At 58.6% G+C, this 24,317-nt stretch overlaps 1 protein-coding gene across 1 annotated transcript; it reads right to left on the bottom strand.

Annotated features, from left to right (window-relative positions):
• Window positions 1–265: 265 nt before the first annotated feature.
• EVPL (envoplakin) lies at window positions 266–21,865 on the bottom strand. Its single transcript, XM_032241618.1, has 22 exons — window positions 21,520–21,865; window positions 18,483–18,582; window positions 17,966–18,120; window positions 17,758–17,884; window positions 16,907–17,032; window positions 16,684–16,722; window positions 16,362–16,523; window positions 16,169–16,276; window positions 15,969–16,064; window positions 13,172–13,297; window positions 12,561–12,707; window positions 12,086–12,240; window positions 11,794–11,891; window positions 11,394–11,566; window positions 8,712–8,890; window positions 8,489–8,627; window positions 8,170–8,363; window positions 7,680–7,830; window positions 5,730–5,813; window positions 5,496–5,606; window positions 5,302–5,394; window positions 266–3,955 (listed from the first exon to the last, which is right to left on the bottom strand). The coding sequence occupies exons 1-22, from the start codon at window positions 21,615–21,617 to the stop codon at window positions 518–520; spliced, it is 6,099 nt and encodes a 2,032-aa protein (XP_032097509.1). The 5' UTR covers window positions 21,618–21,865; the 3' UTR covers window positions 266–517.
• Between the last annotated feature and the right edge of the window lie 2,452 nt (window positions 21,866–24,317).

Below are 24,317 nucleotides of genomic sequence, written 5' to 3'. Positions count from 1 at the left end.
ACCTCAGCCTCCCAAAGTGCTGGGATTACAAGCATGAGCCACCTCGCCCGGCCTCGAGTGATTTTAAACCATCATCTCTTTCTGTGACCTGCCACCACATCCCTGCCCAGCACCCAAGGAGGCACAGGCTTCCGAGGATGCCCATTTCCCAGGCAGGCGGGTTGGGCACATCCACCCGGAAAGGACTTGAGCAACACTGTCCTTGTACTCATCCCCCAGATGCGTGGATCCTGTGCTCCAAAACATGAATGAACGGGACACCATGTGGCACAGGGAGAATTCGTTTATTGGGATCACCGGGTGGACACGGAGGGAGGAAGGACTGAGCTGCTGCTGTCCTGGTCTGGGGATGGATCGGTCACCAAGGTTAGGGGAGGGAGCCCAACATCATGGTAGTAAAATAATAAAAAACAGCGGTCAACAGGAAGACCCACTGCTGGGGATGAGGATACTCTGAGGCAAGGGGTATTCTGCCCGCCCCAACACACACATTCACCTACCGGCTGCCTGGCCTGTGTCAGCACAGGGAGCGTGGGACAGTGGGGGAGGCCAAGCGGTAGCAGCGGCATCCCTCCAGCGCCGCGGGCAGGAGCAGCAGGCCGCTCAGAGGGTCCTTGCAGCAGCGGCCCATGGCCTCCTTGTAGCTCAGCCGTTCCTTGGAGATGGGGTCTGTCAAATCCTTCTCGTAGTTGGACTCGTCCTGCAGGAGCTGGGCCAGCTCTTCACTGATCATCCCGGAGAGGAGGGCCTGCTGGATGGGGATGCGGCCTGTCCTCTTGGGGTCGATAAGCCCCCCGGTCAGGTGCTGCACCTGCAGGTGTGGGAGCACGCTCTCCCGGGGCATCCAGCCCTTCTGGACGGCCTCGCCCACCGACAGCCTTTTCTTGGTGACGGGGTCCTCGATGCCAGTGAAGGCCTTCTGGGCATTGAGCAACCTCTGCGTGGAGGTATTCTCAATCAGGCCCCTCTCCATGGCCTTGTGCACGGAGTATCGCTCGCGGCTGAGCAGGTCCACGATGCCCCCTGTGGCCGCCTGGGCCTCCAGCAGCTTCTGCCCGGTGATGGGGTCCAGCATGTTCTTGGCCATGGCCGTCTTGATGCTGCACTTGTTGTCCGTGGTTGTGTCGTAGATTCCAGCGATGGGGAAGCTGTCATCACTGAGCCCAAGAGAGAAGCTGGGAGAGAAGAAACTGGCACTCTGGGGGGCCGGGGAGGCAAGTGGGGACTTGGAGATGATGGAGCCGATGGAGAGTGAGGAGCTTGGCTTGGTCTCTCCAGCCACGAGCAGCGCAAACTCGGAGATGGGCAGGTGGCCGTCCTTGTACAGGTGGTACTCCTCCTTGGAGATGCGCCGGCAGCGGAGTGCAGCCTCGATGGAGTACTGTTTCCCGCTCTTGCGGTCCAGGAGCACAGACTCCTCCCCACAGGGCCCCGAGGTGGTGACCTCCTCCCAGTCGCACTCGAGCTCCTGCAGCTGCAGGTACTGGCCCCTGTCGATGATGCCGCTCTTGTAGGCCTCGTACGGGGACATGTCCTTCCCTGTCTCGGGTTCCAGGATGGAGATCTTGGTGGAAAGGTTGGTCTCCCGTGTCTGGGTCTCCTGGCTGAGCTCCTCCCGGCTCACCTTGGCGTGGAGGTCCCGGAGGGTCCGCTCCTTATCATAGATCTGGTCTTTTTCATGGAGGATGGCCGTCTCAAGCCGTGAGAGCTCCTGGCCCCGCTGGGCTGCCTTCTGCCGCTCGCTCTCTGTCTTCTGGCTGAGTAGCTTCGACTCCTCCTGCAGTTGCAGCATCTGCTGCTGCTTCTGCCTCTCCAGAGCCCGCAGCTCCTGCTGCAGCCGCCCACGCTCCTGGTCAGCCTGGTCCCGGGCCCTCTGCAGCTCGGCCTCCTCCTGGGACCAGGTCCTCTCCAGCGCCTCCGCCCGGTCAATGCGCTCCCGCAGGCGCCGTGCCTCCTCCTCCCGGGCCTGCCGGGCTGTGCGCTCGCGGTTGAGCATCTCCCACACGCGGGCCCGCTCATCCTCCAGCACGCGGTCCTTCTGTACCCGGATCACTTCCTTGTAGATGGTCTTCTGCGATTTGGCTTTCTGGAGAACGTCGATCTGGACCTGCAGGTTCTTGCACTCCCGATGCAGCTCCTTTGCCTGGGCCTTCTCCTGGTCCAGGTCCCGCCGCAGGGCGTCCGTGGACTTCTCCAGGTCCGGGTCCTTCTCCAGCTTGACCACTTCCTCCATGATGATCTTCTCCTGCACCGTGGGAGGCCGCTTCTCAAGCTCCTGGATCCTCAAGGTCAGCTGCCGCAGCTCCCTCTCCACAGCCAGCTTCTTGCTGCGGTCCTCCTGGAAGCTGAGCAGGCCCTCCTGCTCCTCCACGCCTGCCCGCAGCTGCTGCACCTCAAGCTCCAGCTGCCGCCGCCGGCCCACCTCCTCATCCAGGCTCCGGCTCAGCCGGCTGTGCTCCTCTCGCAGCTTGGGATCCTTCTGGGTGACCACGACCTCCTGCACCACCACCTTCTCCTCGGGCTTCCTCCTCTCCAGCAACAGCCGCTTGCTCTGCAGCTCGTACACCACGTCCTCTGCCAGCCGCCTCTTCTGGGCCGCCTCCCGCACCTCCTGGCGGAGCCGCTCTGCCTCCTTCTCCAGCACTGGATCCTTCTCATGACGCACCACCTCCTTGCTCACCGTCTTTGTCTCCACCTTGGCCCGCTCACGCCTCCACTCGTCACGCTCGCCCTGCAGGCGGATGAGCTGCTCCTGGGAGCGCCCGTGGCTGTTGACCAGCTCGTTGAGCTGAGCCTTGAGCCGGTCGATCTCGCGCAGCACCTCGGGGCTCCTCTCGTGCCGCACCACCTCCTGGGTCACCTCCTTATACTCCACCGTCGGCTTCTGGGCCCGCAGGACCTCCAGGTCAGGCAGCAGCTTCTCCACCTCCCTCTCCACACTGCTCCTCTTGCCCGCTGTCTCCTGCAGCTTGGCCCTGAGCCGGGTGATCTCCTGCTCTGTCTCCGGATCCACCTGGAAGACCTCGAGGACGCGCTCCTGGAGCTGCACCTTGGGCCTCTGCTTCTCCACCACGCTGTACTTGCTGTGCAGGTCGCTCAGCTCTCTGGCCAGCATCGCGTTCTTGCTCCTCTCCTCCTCGAGGAGGCTCTTCAGCCTGGAGGACTCCTGGAGGAGGCCTGGGTCCTGCTCCACCTTCTTCACCTCCTTCACGATGACCTTGGGCTCCACCGCGCTGATAGCCCGCTCCAGGTCTTGGATGCGTGCCCGTAGCTTGGCCACAGCCTCCTCCACCCCCTTCCTCCGTGCAGCATCCTCCTCAAGCTGCAGCCTCAGAGTCTGGGCTGCCTTGAGCATCTCCAGATCCTTCTCCACCTTGACCACCTCTTTCACCACGACCTTCTCCTTCACGTCCACCTCCCTCTTCTCAAGGGCCAGTAGCTCCTTCTTCAGCCCTTCCAGTCGGGCTGAGACGACAGCATCCTCCCCGCGGAGTTGCTGGATCTGGACCCTGAGCTGGGCTGCCTGGCTGTCCAGGCCGGGGTCCCTCTCCACCTGGGTGACCTCCTTGGTCAGCAGATGAGGCTGCATGGTCTTCCTCTTGCTCTCCAGCTGCACAACCTTCTGGGCTGCCACTTCCAGGTCTGCCTGCAGGCCGGCCCGCCGCTTGCCCTCCTCCTCCACCTGAGCCTTCGCCCTGGACAGGCTGCCTTCCAGCTGGGGGTCCCGGTAGAACTCCACTACTTCCTTTTCCTCCAGCCTCTCCAAAGGCCGTTGGGTCCTCAGCTGCAGCAGCTGGCTCCTCTGCTCCTCCAGCTCGTGCTGCACCTGGGCCACCCGCTTCCTCTCCTCTTCCAGCTGGGCCTTCAGGGCCTCTGACTCTCTCCCTGCTTGGGCAGGGCTCTTGGACCCCTGCTTTGCATCATGGGTCCCCTGGATATCCTCACTGAGCTCCTTCTGCAGAGAGGAAGAAGGTAGAGCATGGGGGATGGGCAGTTGAGACAGGAGCCCATGTTTTTCCTGCGATCAAAGACCCCTCCCTGCTTCCTGAGACTCCCCAGTGGGTCCTCAGAGGTGGAGCTGAAGACCTAAGATGCTTGGATATAGGATTTTGAGAAGACCCAGTCAGTGCAACAATGTTAGTACCCAAGGCAGTGTGCAGGCCTGGTTCGCATTAGAAAGTGCAAATAGGGACTGCGTGCCAGGGCTCACACCTGTAATCCCATCACTTTGGGAGGCCAAGGTGGGCTGATCACGAGGTCAGGGATGGAGACCAGCCTGGCCAACATGGTGAAACCTTGTCTCTACTAAAAATACAAAAATCAGCTGGGCATGATGGTGCGTGCCTGTAATCCCAGCTACTTGGGAGTCTGAGGCAGGAGAATTGCTTGAACCCAGGAGGCAGAAGTTGCAGTGAGGGGAGATCACACTACTGCACTCTAGCCTGGACGGCAGAGCGGGACTCCATCTCAAAAAAGAAAGAAAGTGGTGCAAATAGGGGCGGGGTGTGGTGGCTCATGCCTGTAATCCCAGCACTTTGGGAGGCCGAGGCGGACAGATCAGCTGAAGTCAGGAGTTTGAGACCAGCCTGATCAACATAGTGAAACCCCATCTCTACTAAAAATACTAAAAATTAGCTGGGCATGGTGATGCATGCCTATAATCCCAGCTACTCAGGAGGCCGAGGCAGGAGAATTGCTTGAACTGGAGAGGCAGAGGTTGCAGTGAGCTGAGATTGCGCCACTGTACTCCAGCCTTGGCAATAGAGCAAGACTCTGTCTCAAAAAAAAAAAGTGCAAATAGGACAGGTTCTCCCTGTCCCTCCCAAACCTCTACCCTTTCCCCTTCCATCTAGGGACCGTGACTATGGCTGAGCATAACAGAAAAGCTGGCAAGTCACCAGGCGTCCTGGAGACATTCTGGCTCAAGGCTGTGTATGACGAGGGTGGAGAGCCAGGTGGCTGGGTTAAGGCTGAAGGCTCTATGGGATTTGTCTCTGCTCTCTGGGGTTAGAGGTCCTGTCCCACTGAAGGGCTGTCCACTGGCCAAGCTGTGACCACACCGAATGCCATCTGTAGCGCCTAACACTGGGATGGACACCAGTCTGTAAAAGCTGCTGGAGAGAAAACTGGGTGACCAGGAGCTGCACCCGCTTCCAGCAGCCAGGGCTGCCCAGGGGCAGCAGGCAGCAGGGAGAGGAGGAAGGGAGACTGCCAGGGTGACGGCCTGGCATTGCGGGGGCAGAGTGGCATTCCTGGTTATTCCTGGCTGTTGTGAGAAAGGTGTACGTGTTGTCCACATACCTTCTCCAGCATTTTTCTAGCAAACTCCAGCTGCTGCAGCTGCTGCTGCTGTGCTGCTGCAACCTCTGTATAGGCCTTTGCAAGGTTCTTCTCCTGGAGAGGGCCCGGGGAGAGAGGAAGGGTGGAGTCAGCTCCTGCCTTGGGGCCTGCAGGGCTGATGCCAAGGTCCAGTGTGCCCCCAGGTCCCATCTCACCTGGGTCTGGATGCTCTCCTGCAGGGGAGCCACTCGGGGTCTCTTGGGGGCTAACACTGCCAGGGTGGGCTCCAGGGAGCAGCGGTAGGTGTCTGCCTGCAGCTCATAGTCCTGAGCAGGGAGGGAGGGACAGCAGGCTGGCAGATAGTGGGGGAAGCTGGGTGTGGGGGACAGGGCTGGAAGAGGGAGGTGGGAGACACATGGAGAGGGACAAGCTGAAGGCAAGCTGCTTACCTGGAGCGCCGCCTGCAGGGCCTGGGAGAGGCGGGATGCCATGGTCCTGTCACGCTCTCGGCTCTGGATCTCCTGCATCAGCCTCTGCCAGGGAAGAAGCCAGAGTCAGGAGGCCAGGAAATGCCACTCACCCTGACTCTCCTCCAGCCAGTGCCTGCAGGGCCACAGTCAGCCAGCGCTGCCTCCCAGAGTCAGGAAGGGCAGGGAGCGAGATCCGGGCCAGACTTCCTCCTTTCCCTGACATCATTCTCTGTCTTCCCTCCTTCTTCTCTTAGGCACCTTGGCAGAATCTCTTTCTTCTTCCTTCCTTTTTTTTTTTTGAGACTGAATCTCACTCTGTTGCCCAGGTTGGAGTGTGTGACTCAGCTCACTGCAGCTTCCCAGGTTCAAGCGGTTCTCACGCCTCAGCCTCCCGAGTAGCTGGGATTACGGGTGCCCATCACCATGCCAGGCTAATTTTAGTAGACATGGGGTTTCACCATGTTGGCCAGGTTGGTCTCAAACTCCTGATCTCAGGTGATCCACCCACTTCGGCCTCCCTAAGTGCTGGGATTACAGGTGTGAGCCCCGCCAATAGTTCACATTTCTGACAAGTCCCCAGGCGATGCTGCTACAGCTCCTCCAGGGGCCACCCTTTGAGAATCACGGCTCCAATTTGAAAGTTCTTAACCCAGGATGCCCACTTTTATTCACCTGGGAACTGAATATACTGATGTTCTGACCACAATAATCCAACGTATTCGGTCTGGGAGGGGTCCTGGCCTGAGAATGTTTTGAAAGCTCCCTGGGAGATTCTAGTTTGCAGCCAGGGCTGAGAATCTGTCCCAGGCCTCCTTCCCAATGTCAACTCCCTACTGTCTCCCCAGATATTCTCATTTTCCGGCAGTCCCAGACCCATCTTTGCTTCCACAAGCTTCTAGGGGAGCCCCCAGCCCCAGCTCCCTCCACCTCCCTGGCTGCGCTGGCTGTCCTGGCCACCCCATTTCAGCAAGACCCAGCTGGTCCCATTCATCTCCCCAAATATGCTCTGCTCCCTGTGTTCCTGCCTCAGGTGGGGGCACCCCCTCTTCCCAGTTGTCCCCAATAGCACCCTGGACACCACTGGGCCCTGTCCCACTCAATGTCCCCTTCATGCTGTCACCAAGTCCACCTAATTCTTCGGTCTCTGTCTCAGACCTGCCCACCTCGCCCTGTGCCATGGTCCCTTCCCTGCCCAGGCCCCCACCCTCTCTCACCTGGATTTCCACCCTGGATCGGCACAGGCCTCAGTGTCCTCACTCCCACCCTGTTAGCTGTCCCCTACCTGGCAGCCAGAGCCAGCTTCTAAACACCAGTCTGGAAGCACCCCCTCCCCAGCAGCTCCCAGGGGCCGCAGGAGAACGTGCAGCCTGGGTCCTGTGCCAGAAGGGCCTGTGTGGTCTGCCCATCTGGTCACCCTCAGCCGAGTCCCTGTCCTTTCCCCTGACTGCCATGTCCTCTGTGTGGGACACTTCATCCCTGCCCCGGCTACCCTGGCTTCCTCCCACACGACCGGCCCTGACCCACACGGGTGTCCAGCCTGGGGGTACCCCAGCACGCTGGCTTCTCTCACCAACGCTTATCCACATCATACACCTCCCCCACCAGGCTGGGAGCTGCCTGGGCACAGGGTTGTGCCCTAGTGAACCCATGGCCTGGTACATAGCAGGGGCTTGATGAGTATGAGCAAGATGCAGTAGTGGCCAGAACCCTTAGGGCTCTGTGGCCTGAGCTTGTAAATCCAACTGCCCCAGTTGGGCCATGCAGCAATGGGCTGGCCCTGTCAGTGGGCAAAGTGGAGCATTTCAGCTGGAGGCCAGGGAAGGGGCCCAAGGCCTCGTGGCCTGGGCTTCGAAGACCCTTAGAGCTCTTCTGAGCTTTGGCCACTAGGGGGCAACATGGGCACATGCAGCTGTCCCCGCCCTGCCTCACCTTCTGCGCCTGCAGCTTGTAGGCTATCTGGCTGGGGCCGTCGCTGGGCCGCGAGTGGCCGTGGGGCAGGTGCTCCAGCCAGGAGCTCAGGTTATCCTTGTAGTTCTTGAACTGCTGGTAGGTGAGGGCGGCATCCTGCACCATCTTTTCCCTGCAGGAGGACAAGGCCCAGAACAGAGGTGAGACCTGCCCTCTGGGGACAGGGGCGGGTGCACAGGGAGGCAGGTGGGAGCCTCCTAGGGCAGGTCAGGTGGCTGAGCAGCCTGCTCTGCAGATCCCCACTCCCTGACCCTGAGCTGGGGATTCAGAGATGGGCCAGTCTCTGCCAGGCACCACCCTGGGAGGCAAGTGCTGTTGTTATTCCATTTTAGAGCCGAGGAAGCAGCTTCAGAGACGTGAAGGCACCAGCCCAGGATCACACAGCTTGTAGGCAGCAGTGCCTGGCTCTGCACCAGCCCACACCCTGTGCCCCGAGCACCCAGACGCTCACCGAAGGTCCAGCTGGTCCCCTGCGGCGTGGTAGCGGTCGGTAAGGACTCGCACCTGGCGCTGCTGGCGAGGCAGGTCTTGGCAGAACTCCTGGAAGTTGTTCTGCAGTGCGGCGCACGCGTGCTCGGTGGCCTTCAGCGCACGGTGCAGCCCCAGCACACAGGCCTGCTGATCCAGCAGCTCCCTCCGCTGGCGCTACGGGAGGAGCGGATGCAACCGTGCACCCTCGTGGTTGGGGAAGCGCCGTGTCCACCCCACCTGCTCCCAAATGCTGGATCAGCTGTGCCCCCTCCCACCAGAGGCCCCGGTCAGCCCCTTACCTGCAGCTCACTGACCCTCTCCTGCAGCGCCCCTGGTTCAGCAGGGATGGGGGCCTCCTGCACCAGGGTGGCCTCGAGGCCTTGGATGACCCTGTCTGCATCCCGGATCTGCCGCTCCAGACCCAGGGCAGCCTTGGCTCTGCCGCACAGGAGGCAAGGCTCAGACACTCCCCGAGCCACACGCTGCTGCCCTGCCCGGCTGCCCTGTCCCCAGAGCACTCACTTCTCCCCGTAGAGGCTGCACAGAACCTGCACGTCACTGAACCTGTTCTTCACGCTGTTGAGAGCCACAGGCAGCTGCAGGGCAGCGGGACCCACGGGCCGTGTGGACAGAAATGCCTCGCACTCCTTCTGGGCTGTCTCCTTCTCCGCTCCCAAGCTCTGCAGGCGCTGGGCTATGCCCTGGAGATTGGCAGGGTCAAGGATCTCTGGGTAGATGGGTTCCGCCCAACTCTTCTACCAGGATACCCTAACTCTGTGCCACAGAGTTACCCTAACGGAGGCCACAGAGTGTGGTGGGTACATACTTGGGCTCAGTCCAGAGAACTGCGTTCAGTCCCGGCCCCACTTGTACCTTTGTGGATGACCTAGGGCAGATCAGCCTCTCTGACCCTCAGTCTCCTCATCTACGGAATGATTGATAGGTGGGGCTGGGCACAATGGCTCACACCTGTAATCCCAGCACTTTGGGAGGCCGAGGCAAGTGGATTGCTTGAGGTCAGGAGTTTGAGACCAGTCTGGCCAACATGGCAAGACCCTGTTTCCACTGAAAATACAAAAATTAGCCGGCCACAGTGGCGTGCACCTATAATCTCAGCTACTCAGGAGGCTGAGGCAGGAGAATTGCTTGAACCCCAGAAGGTGGGGGTTGCAGCAAGCTGAGATCATGCCACTGCACTCCAGCCTGGCGACAAGAGCAAGATGCCATCTCAAAAGAATAAATAAATGTAAAAGAATGATTGGCCAGGTGCAGTGGCTCACACCTGTAATCCCAGCACTTTGGGAGGCTGAGGTGAGTGATCAGGAGGTCAGGAGTTCGAGACCAGCCTGGCCAACATGGTGAAACCCTGTCTTTACTAAAAATTCAAAAATTAGTTGGGCATGGTGGCGGGTTCCTGTAATCCCAGATACTTGGGAAGCTGAGTCAAGAGAATAGTTTAAACCTGAGAGGCAGAGTGCACGCCATTGCACTCCAGTCTGGGTGACAGGACAAGACTCCATCTCAAAAAAAAAAAAAAATGATTGATAGGATGACACAGAGCCTGTGTCCCGAGCTCAGCGGAGAGCACCAGGCACAGTTACGTACAGTCATCTTCATGTCACTGTCCTGACCACAAGACCTTCAGGTCCCCTGGCCCTGTCGCTCCAGCCAAAGCCCTGGGTCTGCCTACCGGGGACCGCTGCCCTCATTCTGTCATCAGCCGTTCACGCTTCTGCTCTATCCATCACTGGGCAGTGTCAACTCTGCACCAGGCGCCGCCCACCACCCAGTCTAACTCGGCTTCTGCTGGACCACCACACTGACGTGGCAGATGCTGTGACTTCAAAACCTAAGAACCCAGCTTCCTGGGAGGATGGGAGAGGGGAACTGTTTGAGACCAGGAGGTTGAGGCTGCCGTGAGCCTTGATCGTGCCACTGCCCTCCAGCCTGGGCAACAGAGCAAGACCCCATCTCGAAATAATAGGGCCAGGTGCAGTGGCTCATGCCTATAATCCTAGCACTTTGGGAGGCTGAGGCAGGAGGATTGCTCAAGCTCAGGAGTTCAAGACCAACCTGGGCAACGTGGCAAAACCCCATCTCTACCAAAACAATTAGCTGGGCTCCATGTGTCCCTCCTGTGGTCCTACCTACTCGGGAGGCTGAGGTGGGAGGACCACTCAAGGCTGGGAGGTAGAGGTTGCAGTGAGCTGACATCACACTGCTGTGCACCATTGCCCTCCAGCCTGGGTGACAGAGTGAGACCTCATCTCAGAAAAAAAAAAACAGGCCGGGCACGGTGGCTCACGCCTATAATCCCAGCACTTTGGGAGGCTGAGGTGGGTGGATCACTTGAGGTCAGGAGTTCCAGACCAGCCTGGCCAACATGGTGAAACCCTGTTTCTACTAAAAATACAAAAAATTAGCTGGGCGTGGTGGCGGGCGCCTGTAATCCCAGCTACTCGTGAGGCTGAGGCAGGAGAATCACTTGAACCTGGGAGGCGGAGGTTGCAGTGAGCTGAGATTGCACCACTGCACTCCAGCCTGGGTGATGGAGAGAGACTATCTCAAGAAAGAAAAAGAAACTGGTTTGGAAAGATAACCCAGACTGCGGCCCGATGTGGGAAAGGCGGTTTTCACTTTTAGCACTGCGTCCACCTGGCAGAGAACTTGCAGGTTTTGGGTAAGGCGTTTACACAACGCCACCACCTCCCCAGGAGGGGCCCCCCCCTTGCAGCCAGGGGACATCTCTTCCTAAGGTTCTCCAGGCTCCCTTGCTATTTCAGGAGCTTCGCCAGAACGCCTCCTGGGGGTATTGACATTGGGCCCTACTGGAACCTTCCTGAATGATCAGGTGAGCTGGGCATTATTACGTCTGCTTCAGGGATGAGGAAACTGAGGCCCAGAGAGGTTCTGTAGTCCAAGATCACAGAGTTGATCAGTGGAGGAGCCAGGAAGGGAACTAGCTTATCTGAGCCCGGGTCCGTCCATGCCCTTCTGTACCTCTGTCCCACCTAAACCTCAACCAGCTAAATACAAACCACCAAACCTAAACCAGCTGAATATAAACCACTAAACCTAAACCAGCTGAATATAAACCACTAAACCTAAACCAGCTGCTCCTGCACTTGCCTCACCTCCCTCAAGTGAGAGCACCAGGGACCAGGTGCGTCTCATCCCAGCTGCCCTTGCCCGCCGCTCACCCACCTCGTGGCTGTGGATGCGGCCCTCCAGGTCCTCCAGGGGTGTGGTGCGGCTCAGCGGGGCCCGTGCCCAGGCCAGCACCTGCCTCTCTATCTGCCCCAGGTCCCCATCCAGGCGGGTCATCTGTGTCAGGAGCTTCTGGGCCTGTGGGTTGGCTGGGGCCGAGCCAGATGGAGCTAGGGACAGAGGTGCTGGTGAGGGCCCAGGGCCTATCTCCTGACTGCCAGATGGGTGCCCCCACCAGGTGCCCACAGAGGGTCCTGTGGGGGTAGGTGGAGGGAATGGACAGGGCCACCCCAGAGAGGAAATCCCCAGAGTGGTGGTCCCTAACTCAAGGCTACCCCCTGCCCATCACAGACTCCCTCCAGCCCCACAGCCACCCCTCCCCAGGTGCCCTGGATACCCTGTTGGCTGGGCCGAACAGACTCCGCAGCACTGGCCTTCAGGCGGCTCTGGACGGTGGCCAATTTCTGCTTCACGGCCTGCAGCTCTGAGGCCAGCCTAGAACGAGGAGGAGATTGGAGAAGGACGTCCCCACTCTGCCTCTCTCCCTCCCCACCACCAGTAGACACAGCTCCAGTGAAGGCTGGCCCTTGAGCAGGGGTCTGCTTGCCGGGCCATGGCCTTGGATAGCACAGGGCAGGCCTGGTCTGCCCACAGCCTGTCCCTGAGTTTCTATCCCTAGGCAGACCTACCGGGAGGCCCTGGCCACGGCTTCAGGGTCCGGTGCTGGGATGCAGAGGCAGGCAGCAGGGGCACGCTTGGTCTCCCCACCAGGGCCCTGCACGACCCAGGTGTGCGGGTCAGTGTTGTCCATCAGCTTACACCGCTCACCCCGCAGAAGCTGCACCTGGGGGCACAGATGGGGAGCGGTTCCTTCAGGCTCAGGGGCAGGGGCTGGAGAGGGGGCCAAGGCCAGGGCAGAGTAGGGATTGGGGACAGAGACAGGTGGGACAGCAGCTGAATAGGGACAGGAGTAGGGGCAGGAGGTGCTGGGGTGGGGAAGAAGCAGGACAAGATTTGGAGAGGGAGGGTCTGGGTCAAGGGAAGGAGCAGGGCCGAGGCAGGCGCAGGAGGCGGCTGGGGCTGAACAGGGATGGGACTGGCCAGGGGAGGGGCTGGGCTGGGTGGGGCTGGATGGTGGCAGGGGTGGGGTGGGAGAGTTCACACTTCTCCTGAGTCCCAGTCACAGATGCTGTCCACGCGCAGGGGCTGCTGGGGCGGGTGTCTTCGCTGTGGCAGAGGGGCCACCTCCTGGCTTCGCCGCTGCAGGTCTTCAGTGGCCCTCTCAGTGACAGCCAGCTGTTTCTCCTCTACCTGCCGGGAGCCCAGGCAGTGGGGACTCAGGCCAGGCTGCATTGGAGGCTGGCCGCCCCATACCCGTCCTTCAAAAGGACCAGGGGCTGGCCTTCATGAAGGCAGGGGTCTCTAAGTCAGCAAAGTAAAAGGAACTCCTCTCTGGGGGCCTGGAATCCTGGGATCTGCTGGTTGCAGGGAGTGGGACAGCACAGCACCACCCAGGCCTTCGAGCAGAGGCTAGAGGGGCCTCGGAGCTCTCCCAGGCTGCCCTTGTCCTGCTACAAATGAGGAAACTGATGTCCAGAGATGGGAGGGGCTTGCTGGTACCTGGCCAGCCTTCTGCTAGGGCAGACCCCCAACGAGCGCCCAGGCCAGGGCTTGGGACAGGACTAGGTACTGAGGCAGATGGGGTGAGGCTCAGAAAGATGGACAGACCCAATTCCCAGAAGTGGGGTGCACATGGCCTGGCAGGGTTGTCTCACCTCCAGCTGTCGCAGTAGCTCTGATGGGGTGCTAGGGGGGCCCCCAGGTGCAGGGCTGTACTTGGCATCCAAGTTGGAGTTGAGCTTCGCCAGGGTCTGGCTGACTGAGTCGGCCTCTTCCTGGAACTGAGGTCGCTGGGTGGTCAAGGGCAGATCCTGGGGCAACCTGCTGCCCACTGACCTCACAAACCAGCTGAACCTAAGTCAGCTAACCCTAAACCAGCTAAACACAAACCAGCTAACCCTCAACCAGCTAACCCAAAAACAGCTAAACCTAAACCAGCTAAACCTAAATCAGCTAAACACAAACCAGCTAACCCTAAACCAGCTAAACCTAAATCAGCTAAACACAAACCAGCTAACCCTCAACCAGCTAACCCTAAACCAGCTAAACCTAAACTATCTAAACCTAAACCGGTTAAACCTAAACCAGCTAAACACAAACCAGTTAAGCCTAAACCAGCTAAACACAAACCAGTTAAACCTAAACCAGCTAACCCTAAACCAGCTAAACACAAACCAGCTAAACACAAACCAGTTAAGCCTAAACCAGCTAAACACAAACCAGCTAAACCTAAACCAGCTAACCCTAAACGAGCCAATCAATCTAAACCTAAACCAGCTAAACCTAAACCAGCTAAACACAAACCAGTTAAGCCTAAACTAGCTAAACACAAACCAGCTAAACCTAAACCAGATAACCCTAAACCAGCTAACCCTAAGCCAGCTAAACCTAAACTATCTAAACCTAAACCAGTTAAACCTAAACCAGCTAAACACAAACCAGTTAAGCCTAAACCAGCTAAACACAAACCAGCTAACCCTCAACCAGCTAACCCTAAACCAGCTAAACCTAAACCAGCTAAACCTAAACTTTCTAAACCTAAATTAGCTAAACCTAAACCAGTTAAACCTAAACCAGCTAAACACAAAGCTAAACCTAAACCAGCTAAGTACAAACCAGCTAAACACAAACCAGATAAACATAAACCAGCTAAACTAAACCAGCTCACTCACCCTAAGCCAGCTAAATCTAAACCAGATGAACCTAAACCAGCTAAACAAAACTAGCTAAACTTAAACCAGCTAAATCTAAACCAGCTAAACAAAAACCAGCTAAACCTAAACTAGCTAAACCTAAACCAGCTAAATACAAATCAGCTAAACCTAAACCAGCTAAACATAAGCCAGCTAAACCTAAACTAAACCTAACCCAGCTAAATACAAACCAGCTAAACACAAACCAGATAAACAAAAACCAGCAAAACTAAACCAGCTCACCCTAAGCCAGCTAAACCTAAATCAGCTGAACCTAAGCCAGCTAAACCTAAACCAGCTAAACACAAACCAGCTAAACACCACATGAATGTAAACCAACTAAACCTAAATCAGATAAAGCTAAACCAGCTAAACCTAAACCAGCTAAAACTAAAGCAGCTAAGCACAAACCAGCTAAACACCACATAAACATAAACCAACTAAACCTAAACCAGATAAAGCCAGACCAACTAAATCTAAACCAGCGAAACCTAAACCAGATAAAGCTAAACCAGCTAAACCTAAACCAGATAAGGCCAAACCAGCTAAACCTAAACCAGCGAGACCTAAACCAGATAAAGCTAAAGCAGATAAACCTGAAGCATCACTTTCCCCTATTCTGGTCGGTCTTTTTTTCCTACCCGGGAACACTTGACCTTTGTCCCTCCTGCGCAAATGAAGGGCACCCCCACTTGCCTCCCTTCAGCACCTGAAGTCTTTCTTGCTGGGACGGAGAGGATGGGGCAGCACTTGCCCCAGCCCTGGAGAAGAAGCTGGGAATGTGCTCTAGAGAAACATCCCAGGTGCTTTTACAGAATTATCATCAATGCGTGTGATCACAACTTGTTCTATAGGAAAAGGTATGAAACATCACCTGCCCCCAAATCCCAGTTGCATATTATATCGGGGTTTCTCAACCCCTTTTTTCATTACAGTTTTCCTAAAGAGCCTTTTAAGATATCTTTTCTTAATTTCCCCCCCCATCTCTGTAAGTTTTTATTTATTTATTTTTATAGAGATTTATTTATTTGTATAGAGACAGGGTCTTGCTATGTTGCCCATGCTGGTCTGGAACTACTGGGCTCAAGCAATTCTCCTGGCTCCGCCTCCCAAAGTGCTGGGATTACAGGTAGGAGCCACCACACCTGGCCCCCATGACATTTAATACCACAGATATGCTATATACAGCTTAGGTACTGTACGTGACTCTTTACTTCATGCATAAAAAGAGTTAAGATATTTTTCTGCCCTTAAGAACCAATTTTCACCCCCCTGGGGATGGCTTCACCCTATTGAGAATGTACCCATGCCTTCACTTTCCCTCTGGGACCCAGTGGCAACCACACAGCTCTATTTTATTTCATTTCTGAGACGGAGCCTCTCTCTGTCGCCCAGGCTGGAGTGCAGTGGCCCAATCTCAGCTCACTGCAACCTCCACCTTCTGGGTTCAAGCGATTCTCCTGCCTCAGCCTCCTGAGTAGCTGGGTCTACAGGCACGTGCCACCAAGTCTGGGTAATTTCTGTATTTTTAGTAGAGGTGGGGTTTCACCATGTTGGCCAGGCTGATCTCGAACTCCTGACCTCAAGTGATCCGCCACCCTCGGCCTCCCGAAGTGCTGGGATTACAGGCGTGAGCCACTGTGCCCTGCCAGCTCTGTCTAGTTTGGAGGTGCGGTGCCTCTCCCGTGGCAGGTGTGCTGTGGGACCTCCTGCCCCTGGTGCCCGCCCCTGCCCCCCTGCCGCCTGCCCGAGGGCTTACCCGGCGGTAGTCCTCCACGTGCTGCAGCTGGGCCTCCTGGCAGATGCACAGGTTCAGGAAGTTCTGCCACTCCGTCTTCAGGGCCTCCTGGTGGGCCTGGGGACCGCAGCATGGAGCCCTCGGACCACGCTCCTCCCCCGCTCCATCCCACCTTCCCTCCTTCACACGTCCCTTCTCACTTCGCCCTGCGCTCAGCGCACCTGGATGGGCCCCACTGCCGGGTGCCGCAGCTCCACCATGCGCTCGCCGTCGTCCTCCAGCTGGTTCACGCTCTGCTCCTGGCTCAGCAGCTCATACTGCTTAAAGTGCTGGGGGCGAGTCCGGTGGGGAGCGGCGGTGAGGACCAGGATGGCCATGGCCACCCCCACCCGGCCCCAACCTCTCCCCGCCGACCTCATACTCCCGCCGCACGCCCGCGGGGTCGGCCATGAGGTCGCTCCAGTCCTGCTGCAGGATGCGGCGCTGCTGCTCCCCCAGGGCGCTCAGCTGCCGCGTGCAGCGCTGCAGGTGCGTGTACAGGCTGCCCAGGCTCTGCCCGCGCCACGACACCGCCTTCTGTGTTCAGGACCCGGTGCCAGCCGCAGGGTGGGGAGAAAGGGAGGGGGCCAAAAGGCGCCATCGGGCGGAGCTCAGGAACACTGGCCCCATGTGCAGGGTCCGGCAGGCCACCGGCGCCCACCCGCAGCCACCCGGCACAACCCTCCCTCCTGCTCACCAGTAGGTCTCGGTATTGGCTCCGGACGGTGGCTGCATCCTGCCTCGACCAAGGGGAGAAACAGGCCCGTGAGAGGCGGGGTGCAAGGAGACAGCACCTACGATCTGGGCCAGCCATACCTACCCACCCCTATGCCCAGGGCCCAGCCAATCTAGCTCTGGCTCTGACTGGGGAAACGGGCTGGGGCTGGGCTGGGATGTGACATCCGGGTGGGCTCACCCACCGGCCCGATGAGGCTCCGCAGCTGCTGCCCGTAGGCCTCGATCTCCTTCTGCAGGATGTTGTGCTCTGCAATCTGCTGCTCCAGCTCTGCGATCCCTGGCCCGTACTGGCCTGCAAAGACCTGCTTCTGCAGGAGAGACTGCGGCTCAGTCCCCACAGGACCCAGGTGGGGAGCCAGAACCGCACATGCCTCCCACGTGCAGAAGTGGACTTGGTCATTTGGGCAGAGGGTGGACGAGCCTGGGAGCAGCCCGGGTGCATGCCCTGCTCATCCAGGGGCAATGCCATTCTGGAGTGGCCTCTGAATCCCACTGGTTCCCAGACGCTGGGCTCAGGCTCTGAGAAGTCTCCCAGCTCCATCCTTCCTTGTCTGTGACCCAGCCTCAGTGTTTCCTGCCTGGACACCTCCAGCCAAGCTCTGGGGCCCTCAGCACGCCCTGCTCCACCCAGGCCCTTCCCCACTGCCCCTGTATTATCATCATGACACTCCTTCTGTGTGGCACCAAAGCACAACTCCTCACCCAGGGATGAGAATGCCCCATGACCTGGCTCTGCCTACCTGCCCAGAAATCCCCACTTCCCGTAGAACCCCAGGCTTCCTCCCGTCAGGAGCCTTTGATCCTTCTTTCTGGAATGTCCTGTCCTCACTACTTCACCCTGACCCACCCGAGCTGTTTCCCGGCTCTGAGTTCTCTTCATGTGCCTCCTCCTGCAGGACGTCTTCCCTGACTGCACTGTCTGCTCTGCTGTCTCCCTGCCCGGACCCCTGAGCCAACCAGGTTCAAGTCCTGGATTAAATGCAGCTCTGTATCACCTTCTTGTCACACAGGGGTGTGACTTTGAGCTCCTGACCTGTTTCTGCTCCAGCACCCGTGCCCAGTCGACCCTGGGTCCCACATTGGGGGGCAGCACCATCTTCTCATACAGGGCTCGGTACTCTGCACACTCTTGGGTCACCCGCTCGTGCAGCTGCTTGATGCTGTCAAGAAGGTGGCTGGCAGGTCAGCGCTGGGCCTGGGTCCTCCCCGGGGACCCCCAGCCCTGCCGCAGCCCCACTCACTCCTTCTCGATCTCCTCGGCCTGTGGGTGCTTGAGCCGCCGGGCCTTGTCCACATCCAGGAAGAGGTCCTTGAGCAGCACCTCGGCCTCCTTCAGGCTGCGGCCCGTCTCTTGCTGGTGCTGCAGGGCTTGGCTCTGCTCGCTGTTCAGCCGGTCCTGTGGGCAGGGGATGGGCAGACTCGCCAGGGCCCCGTGCCCCCACACCCCTGCTGCCCCTCACTGTGGGCCTGAGCCCCTCCTTTGGGACCCCAGCTACGCTGGCCAACCTCGAGGCCCATGCCAGCCACAGGTCAGGCCCAGGGCATCCATGGAGCAGGTGACAAGGACACAAGGGAGCCCAGCAAAGAAGGAAGCTGAGCCCTCTCTCCACCGTGTGTTAGGGGATGGGTGGTGCAGACCAGGGTTGCCTGTCCCATCTTCACCATCACCAGGGGCCACTCAGGGAGTGCCAGGCTTGATGATGGGCCTCCCATGCCACCCAGCCTGCCCACAGCCTGCCACCTGCCACCTGGCCTCACCTGCTGCAGCCTCTTCTGTGTCGCCAGGATGTCCCGCTCCACCTGGTCGGCGTTAGCTTGCATGCGAGAGATGAGCAGGGCCAGCTCCTGGGTGGCAGCCCTGGTGGGTGGAGGGGAGAGCAGGCAGCTGGGTGGAAGAGGCCCCTCTGTGCCCCACCCAGGTAGTGTCTGCTGCCCTCCCTCGACCCCATCCTGCCCCACAACCCAGCTTACTGCCCGGACTCTGGGGTCTCTCTCTCTCTCTCTCTCTCTGCAGGAGGCTCTGTGAGCTAGTTCTGGGGTTGGGGGTATTAACACTGCCCCCCCAAATAAACGTTCAAAAGGTGAGGGTCCCAGGTGTGTGTGGCGCTGGGGAGCAGGTGGCCGCGGTGTCCCAGCCTCAGCCAACTGTGCTGGCAGTGAGTTCCCAACCCCACCCAGCCGCCTGCCGCCTCCCTCCCTGACCCAGTGAATCACCGCCTCAGCCAGCCTGGCTGGGCCCTGGGGACGGGCAGTTGGGCTGGCTGGGGTAGGGGAGCAGCAGCAAGGCCCCCACCCCCACCACCGCCCACTCCAGCCCTGTGTCCTCCCACGCCTCCTCCCCCCGGGGGCTTTGCCAGAGTGCAGGCCTCAGCAGTGGTCTAGAGGAGCCCTTCACTGTCGGAGTGGGGATGGGGCAGGCACGAGAGACTGCTGGGCACCCTAACATTCTCCAGAGTTGAGGGTTCAAAGCCCAGATTGGGCCCTGACTTGCTCTGGGTCACAGGGTCAGGGAAGCCTGGCGTCCACCCCAGAGCTCTCTCTGTGCACTCGCCCTGCAGCCTCCACAGAGCGCCAGCTGTGTGCTTGCACTCACTCTGCGGAGGTCATGGGGTCAAGCTGACCTAAAAGAGGGCAGAGCAGTCCAAGCCTCAAGAGCACAGTGCCTTATGGGGATCATCACCCTGACGTGGGGGAAGCCTTCACTGAACTGGGTCAAAGGATGGGCCCCCCAGGCAAAGGGGCAGTGCTGGTGAAGGCACAGCAGTCTGGAAGAACTCTGTGGTCAAGACAGCCTGGTTTCATTTTTCTCCATAGTTAATGCTGTGTGACTTTGGGCAAGTTACTCAACCTCTCTGTGCCTGAGATACCTCACTTGTAAAGCAGGATTTTGATAATAATAATCTCTATCCTTTAAGGCTATTGTGAGCATTAATTATATTTATCCATCTGAAACATCCAGTGCAGGCCTGGTGCAGGGTAGGCACCCAGTACGTGTTAGTTTTTATTCCGCTAGAGGGCTGGCACCTTGAAGGCAGGGGCCTGTCGGTTCTGTCTCTGGCGACATCTCCAGTGCCTAGAACAGTCCTGGCCTGTAGTCAGTGTTCAATAAGTTCATGTCAAATGAGTGGATCGCACCTGAGGTGAGGGGGCAGCAACCAGAGCCAGCAGGCCCTGAGGACCAAGCTGCCCCAGGCCAGGAACGCACTGCCCGGGAGCCTGCCCCGACAGTGGGAGCTGCAGGCGCTGGGCCCTGGGCGCTGGTGTTTAGGTCCCGCCTCCTGGGATGGCTGTTCCCGCTGGGAGCTGCACACTCCACCCTGGGTGGGGCTCAGGCGCCCCAGGGAGGACAGGTCACTCAGCGAGAGTGTTAGCCGAGAGTCTTATCAACACTGTCTTTCCCGTCCGCCCAGACACCCAGCCTCGGTGTCTGCTGGTGCCCTGATCCCTATCGGGGTAATGGGCGCCCCCACTCCCACACCGGCCTTTCATCCCTGTCCTTATCTCGACACCCTGGACCCAGGCGGGCTGCCACCGCCTCTGCAGACCAGCTGAAGCCAACGAGTGGGGAGAACACCGCCCAATCCTCAGAGAGCCAGGGCTGGGCCCCAGAGAGCTGGGGGCTCCCAGGGAGGCCCAGTGCCCCTGCCCCACACCCGCAGGGAAAGGAAGCCCAGCTCTATTTTGCTTTGTTTTAACCAGACAGGGTCTTGCTCTGTCACCCAGGCTAGAGTACAGTGGAGTGATCACGGCTCCCTGCAGCTTCGACTTCCCGGCTCAAGTGATCTTTCACCTCAGCCTCCCAAGTAGCTGGGACTACAGGCATGCACCACCACATCCAGATAATTTTTGTATGTCTTATAGAGATGGGGTTTCATCATGTTGCCCAGGCTGGTCTCTAACTCCTGGGCTCAAGTGATCCACCCACCTTGGCCTCTTAAAGTGGCAGGATTACAGACATGAGCCACGGCACCCGGCTATTTTTTGTTTTTTAAAGACAGAGTCTCACTCCGTCACCCAGCACCCAGGTGGGAGTGCAGTGGTGTGATCATGGCTCACTGCAGCCTCAAACTCCTGGGCTCAAGCAATAGGCATGTGCCACCATGCCTGGCTATTTTTAATTTCAGTTTTGTTTTTTTTTTGTAGAAACAAAATCTCCCTATGTTGCCCAGGCTGGTCTCAAACTCCTGGGCTCAAGGAATCCTCCTGAATTGGCCTCCTGAAGTTCAGGGATTCTAGGCGTGAGCCATGGTGACCGGCCATGAACCCCCAACTCTTCAACACAACAAGAACTCTGGGGAAAGCTGCGGCTTAGGCAGAAGGCAGCACAGCCTCTGTGTCCCTACCCCAGGGCCCCACCCACCCCCAGTCCTCATGTCCTGCACCCGGGCCCTAGGGGTCATCCCAGCCAAGTAGAGCCTTGGGGCACAGCTGCAGTAAGGCAGCTGGGCTCTCCGGTCTCCCAGCCTCTGGCAGAGGAGGGCATCAGTGCAGGCTCCTGTCCAGCACTTCTCCTGCTCAGCAGCCTCAATCTGTGGCCCACAGGTTCCCCTAGAGAATGTGGGAAGCCCCAGGCCATCCCCCACCTCCTGCCAGGGCTGGAGTTCGGCCTGGGCCTGTGGCTCCCAAGGCAAGGAGGGAGAGAGTTCACTCCTGGGCCCTTTGGCCTCAGGACACCAAATGCCAGCATGGGGCTGGTCCTGGCCTCTGGGCTGCCGCCTCCAGGTGTCTCAAGGACCTGGGTCTGGCACCACCCCCACCCCAGCTCCCTGGTTCCCCATCCCCCAGCCCCGCTCACCGGCTGTGCTTGCTGGGGGAGGCTTTAGGGGACCCCTTGGCTGGGGATCCCTTGGGGGACCCCTTCCCCTGGGAGCCTTTGCCCAGCCCCTTGAACATGGTCGTAAAGGCAGGTGCTGGCGAAGGCTGGGCTCGGCTGGCGAAGGCGGGCAGGAGGGCAGGTGGGAGGCAGCGGGCGTCCTTGCTGGCTGGTCAGCTAAGTCTGGCAAGGTGGGGCGGCTGGGCACCCGGGAAAGGAGTTTCTGGGAGGCCCCTCCCTGCAGGTGAGGCAGCGGGTGGCCGGGCCCCAGGCCTGCCGCGCATGCACCCACAGCGGCCGCACTCACCCGCTCCTGCACAACCAGTCTGGGAGGAAAGGGCACAGCCTGGAGGGCGGGGCCGAGCCTGCCTGACTCCCGCAGAAGGTTTGGACTTGTTACACCCACATGCCCCGGGGAGCGCAGCGGCGGTCACACCCAGATGGGGAAGGAGCTGCGCCAGGACAGATGAGGCTGGAGACAGACGCGCGCATGCAGGCGCGAGCTCAGCGGCGAGGCCCCAGCCCCGGAGCGCACGGTGAATCGGCACCGCCAGGCAGCTCAGAGGCCCCGCGGCCGGGCCGCTCTCCACCCCCAGCTCTCCATCCCCCAGGAGAGGAGGGGCTGTCCTGCCAGCCCAGGGCCTGGCTCTCTGTTCTTCACCGACATGACGGGGCAGCCAGGGGACATTCACTCCAGACAACTGGCACGAGGTCCTTTTTTTTTGAGACAGAGTCTCGCTCTGTCACCCAGGCTGCAGTCCGATGTCACGATCTCGATCTCGGCTCACTGCAGCCTCCACCTCCCAGGTTCAAGCTATTATTTTGCCTCAGCCTCCCTAGCAGCTGCGATTCCAGGGCCCACTTTACAAAGCCTGCACAGGGCAGCACCTCCCCGCCCCACCTTCCTGGCTGGCTCTGTGCAGGGCTCTGTGCGCCATCTGTGTGGGGCTCGGAGCCCGATGCAGTAGGACGAGCATCACTGGGATCCGATCCTAGGATCCCCAGGCCAGCTTCAGAGAGGTGAGGGCGCCGGCTGCACACCCTCCCCCAGGCGCTACCAGGGCTGGCTTCAGTGTCACTAAGCCTAGGCTCTGGCTGAGGGCCGGGCACCCACTGCACTTGGCTTTCCCACCTCCCTCTTCCCTCCCCGGGAATGCCCCGGGGTGACCCCAGTTTTTTTTTTTTTTTTTGAGATGGAATCTTGCTCTGTCGCCCAGGCTGGAGTGTAGCGATGCGATCTCAGCTCACTGTAAGCCTCCACCTCCTGGGTTCAAGCGATTCTCCTGCTTCAGCCTCTCGAGTAGCTGGGATTACAGGCGCCCACCACCATGCCCGGTTAATTTTTGTATTTTTAGTAGAGATGGGGTTCCACCATGTTGGCCAGGCTGGTCTTGAACTCCTGACTTCAAGTGATCCACCCTCCTCAGCCTCCCAAAGTGCTGGGATTACAGGCATGAACCACTGAGCCGGGCTGCTTCATCTTTGAGCTTGACCCTACCCTGGGAGGTGACAGTCTTTGGAAGTGGGGCCCTGGGGAGAGGTTTCCAGACTCCAGACTGGGAGCAGCCAGGGGAGGCCTCTGAGCTGTGCAGTGGGAGGTGCCCTGGGCGGAGGGCAGTGAGGCTGAGGTCTGGAACACTCAGGCAGAATCCCTCCTGGAAGGAAATGAGCACTGCAGGGGGCCCTCACACGCCCCAGAGATTAAGGGCTAACTGATTCACTGCAAGAAAAACAAGAGCTGACTTCCTGGCGTGACCTTCTCATGCCGTATCAAATCAGGCCCTGCTGCTCTAATGAGGATTGCAGGGCGGCTGGCAGGAACATCCCGGGCCCGGAGGGGAGCTGTCACTGTGGATGCTTCTGTCGGATGGCAGCGATCCTGGCCCCAGGAGAAAACAGGAGAATGGACAGGGACACAGAGGGGGGCATGGCTGTCTGTGCTTCACCTCTGGCCTCACACTTTGGAGAGAGAGGAGTCCTTTATCTAAAAGGCCAAGAAGGGGCTGACTGCCTGGATCAAGCCCCTCAGCGTCCCTTTCGGCAGCCACAAAGCCTGCTGTGTGTGGCATAGGGCATTTGAATGTCCCTGGACTGAAGTGAGATGTGGTCTAAGTGCAAAATTCACACCAGATTTCCAAGACGTACTATGGAAAAATAATGTAAAACATTTCATTATTATTATTTTTTGGGGGAACGAGTCTTGCTCTGTTGCCAGGCTGGAGTGCAATGGCATGATTTCAGCTCACTGCAACCTCCGGCTTCTGGGTTCCAGTGATTCTCCTGCCTCAGCCTCCTGAGTAGCTGAGATTACAGGCGTCCACCACCACGCCCGGCTAATTTTTTTGTATTTTTAGTAGAGACGGTGTTTCACCATGCTGGCCAGGCTGGTCTCAAACTTCGGACCCCAAGTGATCTGCCCACCTTGGCCTCTCAAAGTGCTAGGATTACAGGAGTGAGCCACCACACCTGGGGTAGCATCACATTAATTTTTGTATTGATTGCATATTGAAATATTTTAGATATATTGAATTAAATAAAACATATTTAAAAAAATTTTTTTTGAAATGGAGTCTGTGTCCCAAGCTGGAGTGCAAGGGCACAATCTCGGCTCACTGCAACCTCCACCTCCCGGGTTCCAGTGATTTTCCTGCCTCACCTCCCGAGTAGCTGAGATTACAGGTGTATTTTACATTTTGACTTGTTTTTTCCTCTTTAAAACGTGGCTGCTGAGAAATCTAAAGTGACAGATGAGGCTTGCACTTGGGGCACATCAGGATTTC

The sequence above is a fragment of the Sapajus apella genome, unplaced genomic scaffold, assembly GCF_009761245.1.
Source record: "Sapajus apella isolate SASKATOON/1434 unplaced genomic scaffold, GSC_monkey_1.0 scaffold48, whole genome shotgun sequence".
Classification (NCBI taxonomy): domain Eukaryota; kingdom Metazoa; phylum Chordata; class Mammalia; order Primates; family Cebidae; genus Sapajus; species Sapajus apella.
The sequence above is the reverse complement of the archived record's forward strand: the minus strand, read 5'-3'. Positions and strand labels throughout refer to the sequence as shown.

Bases quoted from the DNA above. Each gene is read 5' to 3' on its own strand.
- EVPL (XM_032241618.1), bottom strand. From the start codon at position 21,617: ATGTTCAAGGGGCTGGGCAAAGGCTCCCAGGGGAAGGGGTCCCCCAAG. The intron at 16,524-16,683 runs GTGAGCAGGAGG...TCCTGAACACAG, and splicing joins GCCAATACCGAGACCTACTG to AAGGCGGTGTCGTGGCGCGG. The intron at 8,364-8,488 runs GTAAGGGGCTGA...CTCCTCCCGTAG, and splicing joins AGAGGGTCAGTGAGCTGCAG to CGCCAGCGGAGGGAGCTGCT.